The 22930-nt window shown below is 41.2% G+C and overlaps 1 protein-coding gene across 5 annotated transcripts in view; it reads right to left on the reverse strand.

Moving 5' to 3' along the window:
- Positions 1-22930, reverse strand: part of LOC114647810 (uncharacterized) — a 195898-nt gene that overhangs the window by 167042 nt on the left and 5926 nt on the right. Inside the window, exons 1-2 of one of the 5 annotated variants that reach the window (XM_051924480.1) lie at positions 15753-16005; positions 12654-12681 (exon numbers count right to left, since the gene is read on the reverse strand). The exons of 1 other annotated variant lie outside the window; for it this stretch is intronic. In XM_051924480.1, the coding sequence (XP_051780440.1) occupies positions 12654-12656 (3 nt within the window). In that variant the 5' untranslated portion in view covers positions 12657-12681; positions 15753-16005. Of the gene's footprint in view, positions 1-12653; positions 12682-15752; positions 16006-21294; positions 22429-22930 lie in introns of those variants that run through there. 3 more of the 5 variants (XM_051924478.1, XM_051924481.1, XM_028796458.2) reach the window with 3 other exon arrangements.

Genomic DNA, 22930 nt, shown 5'->3' on the forward strand with positions numbered 1-22930 from the left:
TTTATGCACAGTTAATTTATGCACAACGGACGCACCGAGGCGCATGCGCACTGCGGCCTTGGCACCCGCCCCAGAGTCCAGAGTCAAACGCACGCATGGCGGCTTCCCACAGTCAGTAGGTGGCGCCCAGACAACACAACCTGTGAGTGCCCAAATAACACAACATGTACAGTCATGGATACAAACAATGAACGAAGGCGCCCACACAAAGAAACTGCTTTAGTTCAAATAGGGTTATTGAATGAAATGGAAACTTTACCATGCCTACGACCTGTGAACTACACCTGAGGTAAAGCGTGCACGCCAGGTTGTACAGCCGCCCGGACGCGACCGCCCACACCACCGCATATACCCTCCATGATATTTCATCACGCGGTGGCTTCCCACCGAGGCGCATATTGTGCCATGGCGCACGCCCCAGAGTCAAACGCAGCGGCTTCCCACAGTCAGTAGCTGGCACCCAAACAACACAACCTGTTCACTACACTTGCTCTAATCCACTGTGCCAGTAATATAGATCCCAGGAGTCGGTGTCAGCAAAGGCAACAGAATCACGTCTCCACAAAACGAAACCGCTTTAGTACAGATATGCGTATTGAATTAAATTACATTTCCCCAGACGCACCCACCCTCCATGATATGTCATCCATCCAGATATCGGACGGAACAGAAACTGATTGCCATTCTTGGATTTCCGATTCGCTAGTGAATCGCAGGCTTACTTGTGCAAAGAATAAGTGTGTGTGTGTACCTCCTCTGCTGGTTGCTATGATTTCTGTAAACCACCAGATGTCACTATTATTCGAAGCTCCCTAGCTTGGGATATTTTTCCGGACAATCAGGAGGAAGCTGGTAAATCTTTAAGTGGCTGTCACTCACGACTCAGCGGTTCAGGCTTCAGGATGGTAAGTACCCTTGTATCTGCCCCGACGTGTGTCATCAAGGTGGACAAATGACCACGCCCTTCATCAAGTGCTCGACCTTTACGGGTGTGTCGTCTTCCTGCACGTGAATCAGCGCTTGCATCAGCATGAAAATCGCTTGCTTATTTTAGGATTTCACTGCTTTCAGTCCTGTAAACCGCTTCAGCATCCTATTAAAGATAAAGTGCATGCAAACAATTACACGCAAATTTGATTTTATATTATAATCAGGTTATTACTGTATATGAAAAGATAATATATAACACACAAGAAAGCAGTAGAAACAAGATGACTACACCCTAACTTAACCCTGTGAGTAGAAGCATCAGAAAAACAGAAACGATGGGCAACTGGAATTTTATCTCCAGAATAATGAAGCATTAGCCTAAAAGGAAATTGTATATAAAGGAAAATGTGTATTAGGGTATAAAAAAAAAATCACTGCTTACTATTTAGATTTACAGAGGAATAATACCAGAGGGTCTATTCATAGCAGAGAGTTTGAGAAACATATCACATGTAACCAGAAACACAAAACAGAAATAAAGAGTAAAAGTAACCAGAAAATACAAACAAGAAACAAATGTCAAATCTTAGATGATAATAAAGTGCAAGGCACTGGCCTTAAACAGTTATGTCAATGGCATCACAAGTCACACACTCATGGTCAAATGTAATCATTGTATTCCTTGGTCTTCAAAACCCTGGAAAAGATGTTGGGGGGGGGGGGATTAGAAGCCCTAGGAACAAAGAAAAAAAAAAATACTGAGATATTTGACTGAATTTACAGCGATGCTTCTCTTTTGTTTTTATGTACTTAATTGACCCTATTACAATAGTTATAAATGAATATTTGAGTGATCTTTTTATATTATTATTATAATTATTAATAATAATCCATCTACAGTGCATCCGGAAAGTATTCACAGTGCATCACTTTTTTCCACATTTTGTTATGTCACAGCCTTATTCCAAAATGGATTAAATTCATTTTTTTCCTCAGAATTCTACACACAACACCCCATAATGACAACGTGAAAAAAGTTTGAGATTTTTGCAAATTTATTAAAAATAAAAAAATTGAGAAAGCACATGTACATAAGTATTCACAGCCTTTGTCATGAAGCTCAAAATTGAGCTCAGGTGCATCCTGTTTCCCCTGATCATCCTTGAGATGATCCTTTTCAGCAGCTCCGTGTATGACTGTATATGTATGTGTACTTTTCTACTTTTATTTTTCTATTTTTATTTATTGATCACTCCTACCACTTTATTTTATGTGGATTCCTTCCCTGGACACACTTACTTTTACAACGTGGGCATGGATTTTAACACGCCGAGACTCGCCTATTCAAGTACTCAACTTCGGGCGCTGAGAACAAATGCCAGTGCCGGTGTGGTTCCATATTTACCTGACGAGGTAAGAAGGCGGTATCGTGGCAGCAGAGCCGGCACTAAGCTAAAAAAGAAGCGGCTTGTGAGAAAGTGGCGTTTCAAGCCCTCGGTGCCTTCTGTGATTCTGGGGAATGTAAACTCAATCTCAAATAAGATCGACGAACTGGCTGCGCTGGTGAAAAATGTAAGGACCTACAGAGAATGCAGTTTGTTGTGTTTCTGCGAAACGTGGCTAAATAACACCATCCCAGATGCCAACGTGGAGCTACCCGGGTTTAGCACAGTTAGAGCGGACAGAGATGCAAGTACCTGTGGTAAGCACAAAGGAGGAGGACTCGCTCTCTATGTTAATACACGGTGGTGTCACTCTGGACATGTTAACGTCAAAATCTCCACTTGCTGCAGGGATATCAAACTGTTGGCCGTAAGTTTACGTCCCTACTATTTGCCCAGAGAGTTTGGACATGTCATTGTTGTCATCGTGTACATCCCTCCTCGGGCAGACGTGGAGTCAGCGAGTGACATCATCCATTCTGCTGTTGCTAAGTTACAAACGCAGCACCCTGAGGCGCTTGTGCTAATCGCTGGAGACTTTAACCATGTGACGCTGGACAAAACATTGCCTGCATTCTCCCAGTATGTGGACTGTAACACCCGGGGAAATAAGACGATTGATTTACTGTATGCAAACGTTAAAGACGCATACAGCGCCACCCCGCTGCCTGCGCTTGGGAAAGGAGATCATAACCTGGTTCTGCTTCAGCCTCACTATAAACCAAAAGTTAGAGTCCTACCTGTAACCACACGATCATTCAGGAAGTGGACCCCGGAGGCTGAGAATACTCTGAGAGAACTTTTTGGAACTACAGACTGGGATATCCTGCAGGGATCTCATAATGAGAACATTGAGGAAGTTGTTGACTGCACTACTGACTACATCAACTTCTGTATGGACATTGTAGTTCCAGTAAGAACAGTACGCTGCTATGCTAACAACAAGCCATGGATTACAAGTGACATCAAGGGCCTTTTGAATCAGAAGAAAAGGGCTTTTAAAGACGGTGATCAGCATGAGCTCAAGCGCGTGCAGAAGGAACTCCGAGTCCAACTCAGGGCGGCGAAGGAGCAGTACAGGAGAAAGCTGGAGCAGAAGTTGCAGAATAACAGCATGAAGGAAGTGTGGGATGGGATGAAGATCATCACTGGCTGCAGCTCGAAGCGGGGGACCACCATTGAGAGAGACGTGAAGAGAGCAAACCAAATGAACAACTTTTTTAACAGGTTTGACCACCCTAACCCACTCTCACTCTCAACTCGGAGTACTGCACCCTCCACACATCCTTCTGCTGATACCAGCATAGGAAAAACATCCCCACCCATAATAACAACAGCGCAAGTGAGCAGAGAGCTGAGGAGACTTCGTGCCAGCAAAGCAGCGGGTCCAGATGGAGTATTGCCACGACTGCTGAAGGTCTGTGCATCGGAGCTGGGGGGTCCTCTACAGCGCATCTTCAACCTGAGCCTGGAACAGGGGAGAGTCCCGAGGCTTTGGAAAACATCTTGTATCACCCCAGTCCCAAAGGTATCACGTCCTAGTGAGCTGAATGACTTTCGGCCTGTTGCTCTGACATCACATGTGATGAAGACCATGGAGAGGCTGCTGCTTCACCACCTTAGGCCACAGGTTCAACACGCCCTTGACCCTCTGCAGTTTGCATATCAGGAGAAGGTGGGAGCGGAAGATGCCATCATCTATATGCTACACCGATCCCTCTCTCACTTGGACAGAGGCAGTGGTGCTGTAAGAATTATGTTTCTAGACTTCTCTAGCGCCTTCAACACAATCCAACCTCTGCTCCTTAGGGACAAGCTGACAGAGATGGGATTAGATTCATACCTAGTGGCATGGATCGTGGACTATCTTAAAGACAGACCTCAGTATGTGCGTCTTGGGAACTGCACGTCTGACATTGTGGTCAGCAACACAGGAGCGCCACAAGGGACTGTACTTTCTCCGGTCCTGTTCAGCCTATATACATCGGACTTCCAATACAACTCGGAGTCCTGCCATGTGCAAAAGTTCGCTGATGACACTGCTATCGTGGGCTGTATCAGGAATGGGCTGGAGGAGGAGTATAGGGACCTAATCAATGACTTTGTTAAATGGTCCGACTCAAACCACCTACACCTGAACACCAGCAAAACCAAGGAGCTGGTGGTGGATTTTAGGAGGCCCAGACCCCTCATAGACCCAGTGATCATCAAAGGTGACTGTGTGCAGATGGTGCAGACCTATAAATATCTGGGAGTGCAGCTGGATGATAAATTAGACTGGACTGCCAATACTGATGCGCTGTGCAAGAAAGGACAAAGCCGGTTATACTTCCTTAGAAGGCTGGCTTCCTTCAACATCTGCAATAAGATGCTGCAGATGTTCTATCAAACAGTTGTGGCGAGCGCCCTCTTCTACGCAGTGGTGTGCTGGGGAGGCAGCATTAAGAGGAAAGACGCCTCACGCCTGGACAAACTGGTGAGGAAGGCAGGCTCTATTGTTGGCATGGAGCTGGACAGTTTAACATCTGTGGCAGAGCGAAGGGCGCTCAGCAGGCTCCTATCAATTATGGAGAATCCACTGCATCCACTAAATAATGTCATCTCCAGACAGAAGAGCAGCTTCAGCGACAGACTGCTGTCACTGTCCTGCTCCACAGACAGATTGAGGAGATCGTTCCTCCCCCAAACTATGCGACTCTTTAATTCCACCAGGGGGGGTAAACGTTAATATTTAACATTATACATAGTTATTGTCTGTTTTTTTTCACCTGTATTATTATCATTCTTTAATTTAATATTATTTATTGTATCAGTATGCTGCTGCTGAAGAATGTGAATTTCCCATTGGGATTAATAAAGTATCTATCTATCTATCTATCTATCTATCTATCTTGAGATGTTTCTGCAGCTTCATTGGAGTCCACCTGTGGTAAATTCAGTTGACTGGACATGATTTGGAAAGGCACACACCTGTCTATATAAGGTCCCACAGTTGACAGTTCATGTCAGAGCACAAACCAAGCATGAAGTCAAAGGAATTGTCTGTAGACCTCCGAGACAGGATTGTCTCAAGGCACAAATCTGGGGAAGGTTACAGAAAAATTTCTGCTGCTTTGAAGGTCCCAATGAGCACAGGGGCCTCCATCATCTGTAACTGGAAGAAGTTTGAAACCACCAGGACTCTTCCTAGAGCTGGCCGGCCATCTAAACTGAGTGATCGGGGGAGAAGGGCCTTAGTCAGGGAGGTAACCAAGAACCCGATGGTCAATCTGTCAGAGCTCCAGAGGTCCTCTGTGGAAAGAGGAGAACCTTCCAGAAGGACAACCATCTCTGCAGCAATCCACCAATCAGGCCTGTATGGTAGAGTGGCCAGACGGAAGCCACTCCTTAGTAAATGGCACATGGCAGCCCGCCTGGAATTTGCCAAAAGGCACCTGAAGGACTCTCAGACCATGAGAAAGAAAATTCTCTTGTCTGATGAGAATAAGATTGAACTCTTTGGTGTGAATGCCAGGCGTCACGTTTGGAGGAAACCAGGCCAATACCATCCCTACAGTGAAGCATGGTGGTGGCAGCATCATGCTGTGGGGATGTTTTTCAGCGGCAGGGACTGGGAGACTAGTCAGGATAAAGGGAAAGATGACTGCAGCAATGTACAGACACATCCTGGATGAAAACCTGCTCCAGAGCCCTCTTGACCTCAGGGACAATGACCCTAAGCACACAGCCAAATTATCAAAGGAGTGGCTTCAGGACAACTCTGTGAAGGTCCTTGAGTGGCCCAGCCAGAGCCCAGACTTGAATCTGATTGAACATCTCTGGAGAGATCTTAAAATGGCTGTGCACCAACGCTTCCCATCCAACCTGATGGAGCATGAGAGGTGCTGCAAAGAGGAATGGGCGAAACTGGCCAAGGATAGGTGTGCCAAGCTTGTGGCATCATATTCAAAAAGACTTGAGGCTGTAATTGCTGCCAAAAGGTCATCGACAAAGTATTGAGCAAAGGCTGTGAATACTTATGTACATGGGATTCCTCAGTTTTTTTATTTTTAATAAATTTGCAAAAACCTCAATTATTTTTTTCACCTTGTCATTATGGGGTGTTGTGTGTAGAATTCCAAGGAAAAAAAATGAATGTAATCCATTTTGGAATAAGGCTGTAACAACAAAATGTGGAAAAAGTGATGCGCTGTGAATACTTTCCGGATGCACTGTACTTAATGCATTTCAGAGGCGGTTTCTTCAGTTCTACACACAGCCCTCTCTTGCTTAAAAACAAAACAAAACAAAAAAACACACCCATGCATTGTCCTTGTGCTCACCTAGTTCTGAGGACTACCCAGAAGCTATTGTGGAAAACCATTCCTCCATTTAAGTCAGTCATAGGCTCAGATGAGAATATAGAACTATTTATTTGCACAGAGATGTGTAAATATCAGTCCATGGAGTGAGAAATCAATAATTCATTTGGTTTTAGACTTTACCACCATTACCTTAACATACTGTATCATGTCATCCAATTCTTAATATGCAGAATTATGTTATTTCAGCCAATCAACTACAGCCACTAGTTTCATATACATGTTGATTCTACCAAAGAATACTTTAATACAGGTGCCCTAACCTTCCTCTCTCCACCGCCCCCCCTCCCTCCCCCTTGAACTTACCACTTCACAGTAGGGGTGTTTGAGCTTTCTTCAACCTCCCCCCACAGCATGGATGAGTCATTACACACAATTTTAATCTTTGCAATTATGTTGGTGGCTCCTCCAAGAGGAGAGGACCATCACATGAACAAGCTTTAAGCCACATGCAATTAACACTTTAGCTACCTTCAGTCCTTTTGTTTAAATAATCCAGTTACTTCATGCAAGTATAGACAATTATACTATTAAAATTCAATAGAGCTTTATTATATATATATAAAAAAAAAAAAAAGCTTACATTCAGCAATGTGCATAAGCCATCTTGTGCCACTGTGGTGATTTATGAAACCTGAACTCATGCTTGTAAAGTGGACTGTTCACAAGCCCTATGCAAATTTGTCACTCCAGAAGAGTTAAACAAAAGACTATGGTAGGAACTTGCATTGTTGTGGAGACCAAACAGCTGCTTGAATACTGTATTCTGTTGCTACAGGACCCACCATTACTTCTGGAAAGTGGATATTTTAGATGCTCATAAAATGTCTTCCAATTACATTACTTATTAAAAGCAGCCAATAGGAAGGAATGGCATTTGTACATTCAACGGTGATGAAGGCCACGACAGAATCCTGACCTCATGAATTTAATGCAGAGAACATTTCAGAACTTTTAAAATGAAACCTACAGTATGTGGGCAATTCTATTGAAAGCATTGACATCCACAACACCCTGTTCCAGGTGCCTTCTTCAATGAAGATCATTTCCACTGTCAGGATCTTTTAAACTTCAGCTTTAAAAGGAAAGATGGCATAATTTACCCCCCCCCCCTTAAATTTATAAGCCACCCAATCTATTGCCCCCCCCCCCATGACTGTAGAGGTTTTAATTTTAAAAAATTCCAAATTGTAGATTTAAATAATGCCATTACTTTAGTACAAAGCCTGAAACAGACATCTACATTGACTACCACACAGTTCATCTTCATGGGCAAGCCAAGCCAAAAATCAAGCCATCAGGTATTTTGGGACCACCAAAAACTGGCCAGTGGTTTTCTAGGAAAGGACCATTGATTCATTAAGCAAGACCCTAAAAAGGTTGACTGCCCAGGGGTGATCAAAAACCCATACCATTATCTCCCAGACATCTGCTTTGGGTAGCAGTACTATTAAATGACTCCCTTAACTTGATGGGCTGACCAGATGAAGGGAAAGTAGGTGCCAGTGCAAAGACAACAATGTAAAGGAGGAAAAACTGCACACATCTGGAGTTCTGCTTTTTGGGCCCAGACACTCGGCACATGCTCAGCCAATTCAAGACATGAATGCAAAGTTTTCCAAATGCTAAGGTTTATTTTAGGATAATTTACATTACATATGACAGAAGCTGTTAATATCAATTTACAACATTGGTAAAAACCTGCTAGTATAGCCATTTGAGTGAGGAATAAATCAAGACCAAGCTGACAGAATCTTTGTAGGAACAGTTCAGACATGTAAATGTAAACCACCCAAGAATGAAAGTGCCTAAATTTCTTCTTCTGATGCAATAATATTCACATTTGCATAACACACCCCATTCCAGGTTCCTTCTTCAGTGAAGATGGTTTCTACTCCGTTGGGATTGGTTTTCTTAATTGTAGCTTTAAATGGAACGGTGGCATCATCATCTTTAACCACCATTAACTTACAATCCACCTTTTTCCCTGGAGGGACAGTGATGGTGGTCTCCTGAGCAACAGTGGAGGTCTTCTCTACAGAAGAAGTTTTTCCAACTGACCCATTATAAGAAACCGTGACCTCAAAATCTAAAAGTTTGAATTGAGAGGATAATGTTGAAGAGAAACCCCAGGAATTGGTCCAGGTGGTAGACTCCGTCTTCTTGACTTCCCAAGACAGTTTGAATGTGTGGCTCTGAGCAATGCTAGTTTTGTTAGTATAGCTTTGGACTGCCACAGCAGTGGGCACTGTTGGAAGCTTTGAGGAGTCTTTCACTTCCACATTGAGGATCTGAAAAGATGGCTCAATGACATCCCCAATGCTTACTGCAAATTTACAACACTCATCAGGCCCGTCTTTTGCAGCCTCTATATTTTGGTGCTTTCGATACATTCTACTTAAATACATTCCATTGTCTGCTTTAAGGAGGATCTTTGTATCATCTGTAAAGACACTGAACTCACAGCATTCATCAGGGGAAGACTTCACTGGCTTAATATACTGAATGTCATCTTCATAGTATCTACTCAGATACATTCCTCTCTTGTCCTGCAAAGAGATCTTCCCATCTGAAGTTTTGCTCGCATGAAATTTGCACCAGCTGTCTTTGTGCTCTTTTGCAGCTTCAATGTACATCTTGTGACCTTCTGAGTCATATGAAATGCAGCTCCAGTATTTTCCATTATCAGCCTGCAGGGCAACACCTTCTTCCTTATCAATGTACATCTCCAGTGGGCCAAAGGAGTTGATTATGGGCTGCAAGAAAAAGCCAGATAATTCTCAAAGATGGAAAACCAAAAAGACTAAGCAAGCAGTTAAATCAAATATACCTCAGCCTACATGTGTGCAGTATTGTCAAGAATTGGATATTGGAGGTCTTGCTTGTGTGGTCACAGACAGGATCTTAGTGATTCAAACCCCTGCATTTAAAACTGGCTTGCAAACAGCTTCAAGAGTGATATGTAATGGAAACAATTGCCCATTAACACATTATGACAGACACTTGACAAAAGTTTACACAAAGCCAAGAGGAATTTCAAAAATCAAATGTGCAGAAACCATCTAACTGGTTGCCTCACTCTGGTGTAGTTATACCAAGATCTCTAAAGAAATTCCTTCATACCATTAGATATTCAAACCAAGCTAAAGTCAATCATGAAAGCTCCAGAAGCAATACATGAAACAAAGGAAAGCTTCCTCTGGTAGTCAAGTCAATTAGAAGGATGCACTGGCATTTTAAGTGGCTAAAGGCTAGGGAAGCATCTGCCAAATATGGTGGACAAGAGTGGTGAGGCAGCAGCACCACCAAGACAAATCTGCTCTTTGCATCTTCTGAGCTCCTATCAGTAACACCCAGAGTCAGTGATGCAGGGGATGGATTGTACAAGTCATTGCATACATAACCTACTTAATGTAGGTAGCAATGACAAGTGTACCATGAATCCAAGAATTCTCATAATATTGTCAGCTGAAGTACCCTGTAAAATAAAGTTTCTCTAGATGCAAATCCAGCAGGTGTACCAGTCAGGTACAGACATCACACATCTATGCTGCTAGTTATTCTCACACAAAGAGAATTTGAGGACACCATAAAGTATGTAGTGTAGTACGCAAATGGATACAAGTTGGTCAGGTAAAGCAGATTGGGTAATAACAGCTCAATTAAACATGGCTGCTACTTCGCTAACCTAGGACATTGGTTGGCATGTCTTCATAGTGACCCATCAACTAAGAGGATAAATGCTTTTGGGAATGTTGATCAACACCAACTCCTTCAAATTACAGCACACATTGTGACAACTGCAGTAGTGTTGGCAACACTTGCTTTTCACTGGAAGGTATTTCAGCACTCTGTAGATTTCAGGATGAGACACTTGATAATTTAAGAAATTGATGCAATCACTCAATTCAAGGAGTGATGCCGTTCTTGTGCAGACTGCACACTAAAAAACCAGAACTGTTGAAGCTTGAAAGTGCTTTGAGGAGTTGAACATGGGTTTTTCTGGTGGTAGTTCAACTCCTGGACGTGCTTGTCATCTCAATTATGGAATTTGATTTGAGAGTGGTTTAGACTGATTAAATTATACTGTTGCCTGTGAATGAGTTCTGCTCACTTACAAGAGCAAATCTAAAAAAGCAGAAATTAGTTCAAGATGCATTAACCATAACTAGATAGCAATGCTTTATCTACTGAAAGCTTCCAGTATTCCATCATCTGCATATTAAATGCCATCCAATATTAAAACCATTACCCATCTACAAGCAAATAAAATGCCAAGTTCAGTTTGTTACATAGCTGCAAATGGGATAGTAACTTGTGTCCCAAGGACGACTGGTTTAATAGAGTTCCTCTAAGAAGAGAATGACCTCCCTCAAACAGTACTACTAAAAGGCCCAAAATAGGACTTAGCTACATAGCAAGCATTAAGGAATGCAGATCAGGCCATGCGTCTGTGGTTTAAAGCTAATTGCAGTTGTCTGGAGTATGCAGGATTTCCTGCTTTGAGTTTGTAGATATCCATCTGAAACTGAGTGGATGTTCCTTCCATTTGAACTAAATAACCCCATGCATGCCAAAGGATTGGTTTGGGAAATCATGAACGCTCATTTTTAAAAAAGTCAATTCTGCACTTTAGCTTATGGTTTCAAGCCAAAGGGGCCTTGGGTGTGGAAATAAGTGCCTCCAGCAATCAAGTGGAGCTCACTCACTCCTCACAGGCTAAGCTTTAGCCCCATAAGGCCTTAATGAATCCAGAAAGTGGGTGGATTAAAACTACCTTCGTTTAAATTGGTCATTTGACGTTTACACAAATTCTAAAACCCAATTGAAGCAAAGTGGGATGTTTGGCACCCTGATTATGGATAGAAGAAAAGGGATAGTGTATTAACATTGTTAAATATCCCTGTACAACTGAGTGAAATGCAGAGACCAAACTCGGATTGGGAAGAAGGAGATCCACTCAAAGGCAGAAGTCATTCCATGCATTTTGTTCTAAACTTCAACATGTGACGAGGGACACATGAACAGAATATTTTGAGCAAATTATTCAGTGTATAACCAAAACTAAATCTTCAGTAACCTACAGTGCCATTCAAGAATTACTACAATAACCTGTTGCATATCACACACAATGGTTCTTCTCAAACAAGGTTCTTCAAATTCCATTAGTGCTACCAAATCCAGAACACCAGGCCTACATCTTGCTATTAACCCATTGTACTGCTTCATTTCCAGACTTAATGAAAGAGCAAGTCAAATTCATGCAGGGGTACAGAGCAGATTACAGTAGCACGCTAAACATTAACATCCTTGGTTCCTCCAGAATCAATTTATAAATGTTTGGAAACAATCCAAATGCATCTAAATTTGTTAGTACAGATTCCAACTGAGTAATCAGCATCTTACTGCTTCCAACAGCACCCAGATATTTCTGCATTTTCTCTTTTCTACAAAATGTTCACTGGCCCATCAGCAGCACAGTAGATTGTTAGGGCAATGGAGAACATCCTTGTCAAGTGGCAAATTTAGGACATGGGCTTGTGCTTATACAGATGACAATTACTGCCAATAACCCAAGCACTGGACCTTTCCAAGAGAAGAGACTCCTCTGCAAGAACTGGAAAAGTTCAATTGACCTTAAACTGTACGTGGAAAGATTTGTACAGTGGCAGACAGTCAAAAAGGCACAAGAACACTTCAGAAATCAAACTGCTGGAAAGTTTAATTTGTTGTCTAATCAGACAACCTCCAGTAAGATCAGCAACTGAAGTCTAGTTGGACATCCCCTTCAAACAGAAGTCATGTGAGGCGGTCACCTTCAAGTATCAGGCAAGGATAACAGGTTTAATAAAGTGGACAAACCATACCCACAAAAATCTGTTCTAAATAAGATACAAAATTGGCACTTCATGCAACTTACCATTTTTAGGATGTTGAGAACTTCTTACCTGAAAGAAAAGACAAATTGCTTAAATAAAGACCAGCTCTATATTAAAGACTTGAGCTTTGCCCAACAAGGCACAAAGAAATTGCCTTTGGGTGAAGGTTGGACAGTTGCTTAAAAGCAGTTAATAGTAAAGGGAAAATGAATGCCACTTGTGAACACTAGGGGGTGCCAGAGAGCCCCAAAGAAATATACAAAAGGCAGTTGCAGGCTCAAATCAAATGTTACGCAATACCTCCATATATTAAGCAGAAAAGCAAGTGGTCTCTTCTCCAATTCACCTCTCTCAACCACAATGCCTCCTCTGGTTGAGTGTTGCCTTCCCCCCCAGATCCATCTCTGCTGGACAAGGGAGTGCATCTCCATGCAGCACCCATGGGGATCAGTAGGACTACAATTCCCAGCATTCCCTACTGGTTCCCAATTGGTACCAGTATTCCAGGCCACTTCCATTTAACAACTGTGTGGGTAAATAAACCCACAAGAGACCATTATTCCCTGTCCAATAATCCTGGCCAGGTGAAGTCCTAAAAATATCTATTCAGGACACCTGTGCATCTGCCTGGGGCTGAAGGAAAGGTATTTTTCCTATAGTTGGGATGTCAGCCCATCCTGTGGCACTTGCTATAGTAAAGCAGCTCCATGTCAAGGGCTCTTAACGAAGTACAGGCTCGGAGTGACAAGTTCACAGGTATATGAAAGTACTCTACATAGAGTACACCACATTTGTCTAATAAGATAACTACTAAGAAAACAAGTCCAGCAGTATGTTGATTAAAGATGGCCAGTGGACAACTGAGGAGGGGAAAACAGTCTCATGGGCTCATTGTCAGAGCAGACCAACTTCAGATTTCTCATATAAAAGTTAGCTGTCTACAAAGGGGGCAGATACTGCAGCACTTGATAAGAATAGAAGAATGAAAGGGAATGGAGTCTGGGCACATGGATTTCCAATTAAATCAATAGCCAGAAATGGACCATAGCAGTCACATTAGCTTAAGATGAGGCAGACGCGTTAAGACAGTAGCATACATCCAAGACTGCAGGATACCAAGAAAGTATTGTTACATATCCACACAACCACTACAACCAGACACCATGCTGCCATCAATCCAAGCTGGACCCAATGGACAGTTAAAACTTGTCACTCATGCTGTTACATTAAAAACATTTTAAACTGAATACCACATTCAGTTTAAAACGCAGCAAGTCAGACATGGTTTCAAATCCATCATCTGATTTGTTGCATTAAACTTCACAAGTCACTTTAAACTAAAGGACTGGATTTCAGGAGTTTGGCGACAACAGCAATATTCAATGTTTAAATTTTGCATTACCTATCCATGAAATGGGGCTGTAGATGGACAATCCCATATCTTAATCACAACTTTTAAGCTGCAAATATTACCTCAATTCTTAACAGATGTAATCAATATAAAAATTTACACTTCAAGTGGCAATTGAAAAATGATTCATGGGCACAAGTTCAACATCAAGATATTATGTGCAATGTTTTATATCTTGCAATCTCTCCTCTAAGTTACATTTGCCAATTTGAAGAAAATGGCAATTGTTATGTGCTGTATTAAGGATGTGATGTACAGGTAGCTTTTGCCCTTTATCCTACCATGAAAGGGATACAATCACAATGTTATATCAACCCAAAAAATTTTCAGGCTAGCACTACCTTTGTATTTGGTTATCAAATCGGGAAAAGAATATTTGAAATACCCTATTATGACCAATAGGTTGTATACTTGTTCTAATTAGGAACAAATACAGTCACAGTAGTTAGCTTACAGTATAGGCTATAGCCATGGTTGCAGACTAGGACTTTTAGTATTCCTTTGGTATTTGTAGGGACACAATTTACTTTGTGCATTTACAGGCACAGAACTGGGATTTTGTTTAAAGCCACATTTGAATGCACAAGTATTCTTCTGGAGTTCTCCTTTGGCAAATGGAGCCACTAAACTAATGTTAATTGGGCACCAGAAATCCTAAGCACAACACCTGTGAATTTTAACACAATAGTCATTCATGGGCTGTGAAGCAAGTTTCACATTCTCATCCTGTGAAGAGGACATATGAACACTGGTCAGCACATCACCCAATAAGACAGTTTCAACACATCAATAGCAAATACATGGAGATGTATAAAGTTAAAGATCTGAATAAAGCGGGCTTGACAGGCAAGAAGGAGCAAGAGAAGGTTGAATAAGCCCAGCAACCCCACAAAGGAGGGTTGCACTAAAGAGGAATATTCCTTCAGAGATCAGACATCCTGAAAACAGGAATATAAACACTGGTTTAAAAAAAAAAAAAAAAAGCCACCAAGCATCAGAATTTTGCACTTCAAATCTGTTATGTAGGAAAGCTTTTATGGGTGAAGTGTCTGGCTGAAATGATTAGACATTATCAAATTTAAAGGTTTAACACATCACTGGCATTGAAGTTTTTGGCAATTAACACATCAGAATATTTCAAGTTTCTTAATTAGGCAGCCTTTTCATTATGCAGATCATACACAACAAGTACAACCTGCTCATGGTACCCTTCTGTTAGTTAAGGGACTTAAAGATCTTAATTTGGCACAAAAGTCCCTGTTTTATCTAAAGTGAAGGCAAGCTACAATCAGTATGGTTTGACCTCAAACAGCACATTTGTATTAGAAGTACTTGTGCCTTCACAAATTACAGGCAGCTATCCTAACAAGTTGCAGCAACAATAAAGTAACTTCATGGAGAATGGTGGCATTTAACAGTTTCAGAATAAACAAAACTATCTGGAAAGAATTCTGAATTTAAAGCATACCAGGTTTAAAAATATAAACCACAGCAAGAAAGCCCAACTCAAAAATGAGGTAGATACTAAAATATAAATGGGTACATGTATTTCTATTGGTTTGTTAGAAAAGTTCTCCTACACAGGAGAACAGAATGTTAAAACTACTGTAATAACCCCTTCAGGAATAAAAATTAAAAAACAAAAAAAACACCACACCTCCAGACTCAAATGGAGCCATTTAGCATACTTATAAAATTATACTTAGCAATTTAACTACTAAATACTTACTCCAATGCAATGATCAAAATAGATTAAGGCCTAAGAATTTAAAACTACAAATTTTAAGCAATTAAAAAAAAAAAAAAAAAAAAAAATTCCTAACCATAACTAACAAACAAAGAGAAGACACCATACAAAAACTTCACAGAATTCTGTTATAATACACTTAAATATCACCAAACATTTCAGACTTTGTTACCCCCCCCAAAAAAAAGAATCAGTCAAAGGTGAGCCAGACACAGCACAGACAGAAGCAAGCTACAGCCAGAATAACTAGCAACACCTGAACGGGCTTCTTAAATAGTCCCTTAAGTGCGTGGAGCCCTAATTACCACTGCACCTGAGAATAACCTGCAACAATGAAGCCCCGTTCCTAAAATCAAAACACATGATTAAAGGTAAATGATCTGGGAATAAGGGTGGGGGGTAAATATCAAAAACAACAAAATAGAAAAAATAAGGACAAACTACAAAAAGCGTAGTCTTAATAAATATATTTGACAAGGCTCAAAATGTATTGCGTGAAGATCCCTGTCATGTTTAAGCGTCAATGCCTCTAGTTCAGGGGTGGGCAAATTCATTCCTGGAGGGCCGCAGTGGCTGCAGGTTTTTGTTCCAACCCAGTTGCTTAATTAGAAAACAATCCTTGCCAATAATTACATTTTATAGCTTGTTAGTGCTTTAACTCTGCTATGTCAAGTCATTCTCATATCCTAGATTTTTTTTTTCCATTCTAAGGATATCATCCAAATACTTTGAAGTGTAAAACGGATGGGTAATTCTCAATCCTTCACTTTTTTCTCTTCTCTTTCCTTCCAAGTATTTAATTAAACCAAATAGTGCACGATAAATACACACAGGTGTAAAGGGTAACAAGCAAAATGGATAACTGCTGGTTTCTTTTGTCATTTGCATCTTATTGCTAATAAGGAGCAATTAAAAACCAAGAATGCAGCTGTTTAAGACTTAAATAAGCAATAAGGGTTCCAAATCTTAACGAGGGAGACAACTAAAATGAATCAGAAGTGTTTCTAGAGCAATAAGGGCTTCTTATTAAGCAATTGGGTTGGAACAAAAACCTGCAGCCACTGCGGCCCTCCAGGAATGAATTTGCCCACCCCTGATCTAGATGATTTTTAATACTGTAACTCCAGTCCTGGAGGTCTGCAGTGCATGGAAGTTTTCATTCCAATCAGTTTCGTAATTAGAAGCCAGTTCTATCATATAATGAAACTGATTATTTAATTATAAGGCTTGTTAGGTGCTTTCAGTATTCCAAGGCAAATCTTGATCACATTATAAATATTTCATTTTCTGAGAACATTATCCATATGATTTGTGGTCCAGAACAGATTTGTACTTCTTGGTCCTTTCGTTCTTTCTCGTTTATTTCAAAGCATTTCATTAACACAGATATACCATGATAGACAGCTTTAAATGGAAGCACATTAGCTGGAGAGGCCTCATGCATAACCCAGTGGAAAGAATTAACACTAAAACATGGCGTACAGACAAAAGCGGAAATGTGTGTACACACAAAAAAATCCAGATGCATAAATCTGTGCATACACCAACTTCCACGTTCTTCCACTCCATAAATCCTAGTCAGCGTGAAAAGTAACGCACGTGCACCTGCCTGCAGTTCCACCCAATCTCCTCCCACAATTACACCTCTTTGAATGTGCAAATCAATATAAATAGCCCTTAAGTTCAGCATTCTGTGAAAAGACAATGGTAAAAAGCATGTGGGAAAATAGAAGAATTTCACCCAATACCAAGTGGAGGCAAGGAAAAACGTACTATTTGTTGGTTTAAACGGGAATAAACAACAAGGAAGTTGAATGAGTGACAGAGTGTTGGAGAAACTCAAATGTTCAAGTTCACAAAGTCACACAATTTCACTTCTGCATAATGATGTTAAGATACTCTCCAAAGTCCTACCTAGAAGGATGGAGAGAGTACTGCCTTCGGTAATATCACAAGATCAAACTGGATTTATTAAAGGCCAACACTTAGCTGCCAATCTTTGACGCCTGTTTAATATAATATATTCACCCGCAAAGTCAAACACCCTGGAGATATTATTATCATTGGATGTAGAAAAAGCATTTGATATGGTTGAATGGAACTACCTTTTCACTACATTGGAGAAATTTGTGTTTGGCCCGAACATTCTTGCATGGATCAAATTACTGTAAACCAATCCAGAAGCTTCAGTTTGTATGAACAACATTAATTCAGCCTACTTTAAACTAGAATGTGGTACCAGACAAGGATGCCCCTTGTCACCACTACTTTTTGCAATCGTCATTGAGCCACTGGCAGTTCATTGTAGAAATACTTATGAGATAAAGGTGATTATCAGAGGAGGACTTGAACAGAAAATTTCTCTATATGCAGATGATATGGTACTGTATATATCAGACCCACAAAATACTGTGTCTGCAGTCCTAACAGCACTTACAGAATTTCAAAAGATTTCTGGTCTCAGAATTAATTTGACTAAAAGTGTGCTCTTTCCAGTGAATTCTCAAGCACACAATATTAGATTGGACACATTCCCCTTTATCATTGCAGACCAGTTTAAATACCTTGGGGTAAACCTCACAAGTAGACATAAAGCTCCCTGTGGGAAGAGGAGAACCTTCCAGAAGGACAACCATCTGCAGCAATCCACCAATCAGGCCTGTATGGTAGAGTGGCCAGACGGAAGCCACTCCTTAGTAAAAGACACATGGCAGCCCACCTGGAATTTGCCAAAAGTCACCTGAAGGACTCTCAGACCATGAGAAAGAAAATTCTCTGGTCTAATGAGACAAAGATTGAACTCTTTGGTGTGAATGCCAGGCGTCACGTTTGGAGGAAACCAGGCACCGCTCATCACCAGGCCAATACCATCCCTACAGTGAAGCATGGTGGTGGCGGCATCATGCTGTAGGGATGTTTTTCAGCGGCAGGGACTGGGAGACTAGTCAGGATCAAGGGAAAGATGACTGCAGCAATGTAGACACATCCTGGATGAAAACCTGCTCCAGAGCGCTCTTGACCTCAGACTGGGGCGACGGTTCATCTTTCAGCAGGACAATGACCCTAAGCACACAGCCAAGATATCAAAGGAGTGGCTTCAGGACAACTCTGTGAATGTCCTTGAGTGGCCCAGCCAGAATCCAGACTTGAATTCGATTGAACATCTCTGGAGAGATCTTAAAATGGCTGTGCACCGACGCTTGCCATCCAACCTGATGGAGCTTGAAAGGTGCTGCAAAGAGGAATGGCGAAACTGGCCAAGGATAGGTGTGCCAAGCTTGTGGCATCATATTCAAAAAGACTTGAAGCTGGAATTGCTGCCAAAAGGTGCATCGACAAAGTATTGAGCAAAGGCTGTGAATACTTATGAGATTTCAGTTTTTTTATTTTTAATAAATTTGCAAAAACCTCAATTATTTTTTTCACCTAGTCATTATGGGGTGTTGTGTGTAGAATTCTGAGGAAAAAAATTAATTTAATCCATTTTGGAATAAGGCTGTAACATAAAATGTGGAAAAAGTGATGCGCTGTGAATACTTTCCGGATGCACTGTACTTAATGCATTTCAGAGGCGGTTTCTTCAGTTCTACACACAGCCCTCTCTTGCTTAAAAACAAAAAACACACCCATGCATTGTCCTTGTGCTCACCTAGTTCTGAGGACTACCCAGAAGCTATTGTGGAAAACCATTCCTCCATTTAAGTCAGTCATAGGCTCAGATGAGAATGTAGAACTATTTATTTGCACAGAGATGTGTAAATATCAGTCCATGGAGTGAGAAATCAATAATTCATTTGGTTTTAGACTTTACCACCATTACCTTAACATACTGTATCATGTCATCCAATTCTTAATATGCAGAATTTTATTTCAGCCAATCAACTACAGCCACTAGTTTCATATACATGTTGATTCTACCAAAGAATACTTTAATACAGGTGCCCTAACCTTCCTTCCCCCCCCCCCCCCCCCCTCCGCCCATTGATCTTACCACTTCACAGTAGGGGTGTTTGAGCTTTCTTCAACCTCCCCCCCCCCCCCAATGTAATGTAAAAAGGCATTCAGTCCTGGTCAGGGTCCTGACTTTGACTTGCTGCAATTGATATGAGTGCCATGCATCATGCCAGCCAGGGTCGGGCGTGAATTATATCCTGTGACCTGCTGGGAGTGCACCTGCTCTCCAGACAGACAGACACAAATTCAGCAAGACACACAGGCTTTACTGTGGGAAACTTTCCTTTGGTTTCTCACCTACACAGCCTCAGTGCAAAGCACAAGCCCAATAACAAAGCAGTCTTTGTCTTTTCGTTCTTCTTGTGTCTCTCAGTCTCTCTCTTCTTCCGCCTCCACTCCTCCTCCAGCAAGCTTTGTCCCTCTTCCTCCAGACTCTGGCTCCCGGAGCAATGGTAGCCCCCTTCTGTTATGCTGTACTTCATTGAGGAGGAGAGGACCATCACATGAACAAGCTTTAAGCCACATGCAGTTAATACTTTAGCTACCTTCAATCCTTTTGTTTAAATAATCCAGTTACTTCATGCAAGTATAGACAATTTTACTATTAAAATTCAATAGAGCTTTATTATATAAAAAGCTTACATTCAGCAATGTGCATAAGCCATCTTGTGCCACTGTGGTGATTTATGAAACCTGAACTCGTGCTTGGAAAGTGGACTGTTCACAAGCCCTATGCAAATTTGTCACTCCAGAAGAGTAAAACAAAAGACTGGTAGGAACTTGCATTGTTGTGGAGACCAAACGGCTACTTGAATACTGTATTCTGTTGCTACAGGACCCACCATTACTTCTGGAAAGTGGATATTTTAGATGCTCATAAAATGTCTTCCGATTACATTACTTAGGATTAAAAGCAGCCAATATGAAGGAATGGCATTTGTACATTTAGAACGGTGATGAAGGCCATGACAGAATCCTGACCTCTCATGAATTTAATGCAGAGAACATTTCAGAACTTTTAAAATGAAACCTACAGTATGTGCGCAATTCTATTGAAAGCATTGACATCCACAACACCCTGTTCCTTCTTCAATGGAGAACATTTCCACTGTCAGGATCTTTTAACTTGAGCTTTAAAAAGGAAAGATGGCATCATTTTTACACCCCCCCCCCCCCCCCCCCCTTAAAAAAAAAAAAAAAAAAATCCAAATTGTAGATTTAAATGCTGCCATTACTTTAGTACAAAGCCTGAAACCGACATCTACACGGACTACCATACAGTTCATCTTCATGGTCAAGCCAAGCCAAAATAAAGCCATCAGGTATTTTGGGACCACCAAAAACTGGTCAGTGGTTTTCTAGAAAAGGACCATTGATTCATTAAGCAAGACCCTAAAAAGGTTGACTGTCCAGGGGTGGTCAAAAAACCCATACCATTATCTCCCAAACATCTGCTTTGGGTAGCAGTACTATTAAATGACTCCACACATCTGGAGTTCTGCTTTCTGGGCCCAGAAACTGTAGGCACATGCTCGGCCAATTCAAGACATGAATGCAAAGTTTTCCAAATGCTAAGGTTTATTTTAGGATAATTTACATTACATATGACAGAAGCTGTTAATATTGATTTACAACATTGGTAACACATGCTCTAGCCATTTGTTTGAGGAATAAATCAAGACCAAGCTGACAATCTTACTCTGTAGGAACATAGTTTCAAGACATGTAAATGTAAACCACCCAAGAATGAAAGTGCCTAAATTTCTTCTTCTGATGCAATAATATTCACATTTGCATAACACACCCCATTCCAGGTTCCTTCTTCAGTGAAGATGGTTTCTACTCCGTTGGGATTGGTTTTCTTAATTGTAGCTTTAAATGGAACAGTGGCATTATCATCTTTAACCACCATTAACTTACAATCCACCTTTTTCCCTGGAGGGACAGTGATGGTGGTCTCCTGAGCAACAGTGGAGGTCTTCTCTACAGAAGAAGTTTTTCCAACTGACCCATTATAAGAAACCGTGACCTCAAAATCTAAAAGTTTGAATTGAGAGGATAATGTTGAAGAGAAACCCCAGGAATTGGTCCAGGTGGTAGACTCCGTCTTCTTGACTTCCCAAGACAGTTTGAATGTGTGGCTCTGAGCAATGCTAGTTTTGTTAGTATAGCTTTGGACTGCCACAGCAGTGGGCACTGTTGGAAGCTTTGAGGAGTCTTTCACTTCCACATTGAGGATCTGAAAAGATGGCTCAATGACATCCCCAATGCTTACTGCAAATTTACAACACTCATCAGGCCCGTCTTTTGCAGCCTCTATATTTTGGTGCTTTCGATACATTCTACTTAAATACATTCCATTGTCTGCTTTAAGGAGGATCTTTGTATCATCTGTAAAGACACTGAACTCACAGCATTCATCAGGGGAAGACTTCACTGGTTTAATATACTGAATGTCATCTTCATAGTATCTACTCAGATACATTCCTCTCTTGTCCTGCAAAGAGATCTTCCCATCTGAAGTTTTGCTCACATGAAATTTGCACCAGCTGTCTTTGTGCTCTTTTGCAGCTTCAATGTACATCTTGAGACCTTCTGAGTCATATGAAATGCAGCTCCAGTATCTTCCATTATCAGCCTGCAGGGCAACACCTTCTTCCTTATCAATGTACATCTCCAGTGGGCCAAAGGAGTTGATTATGGGCTGCAAGAAAAAGCCAGATAATTCTCAAAGAGGGAAAACCAAAAAGACTAAGCAAGCAGTTAAATCAAATATACCTCAGTCTACATGTGTGCAGTATTGTCAAGAATTGGATATTGGAGGTCTTGCTTGTGTGGTCACAGACAGGATCTTAGCGATTCACAAACCCCTGCAGTTAACCTGGCTTGCAAACAGCTTCAAGAGTGGATATGTAATTTAAACAATTGCCCATTAACTCATTAGACACTTAAGACATTTATAATTTACACAAAGCCAAGATGGATTTCAAAAATCAAATATGCATAAGCCAGCTAACTGGTTGCCTCACTCTGGTGAAGTTATACCAAGACCTAAGATTCCTTCATACCATTAGATATTCAAACCCCAAGCTAAAGTCGATCATGAAAGCTCCAGAAGCAATCCATGAAACAAGGGAAAGTTTCCTCCAGTAGTCAAGTCAATTAGAAGGGTGCACTGGCATTTTAAGTGGCTAAAGGCTAGGGAA

Source organism: Erpetoichthys calabaricus, chromosome 3 (genome assembly GCF_900747795.2).
Source record: "Erpetoichthys calabaricus chromosome 3, fErpCal1.3, whole genome shotgun sequence".
NCBI classification, from domain to species: Eukaryota; Metazoa; Chordata; class Cladistia; order Polypteriformes; family Polypteridae; genus Erpetoichthys; species Erpetoichthys calabaricus.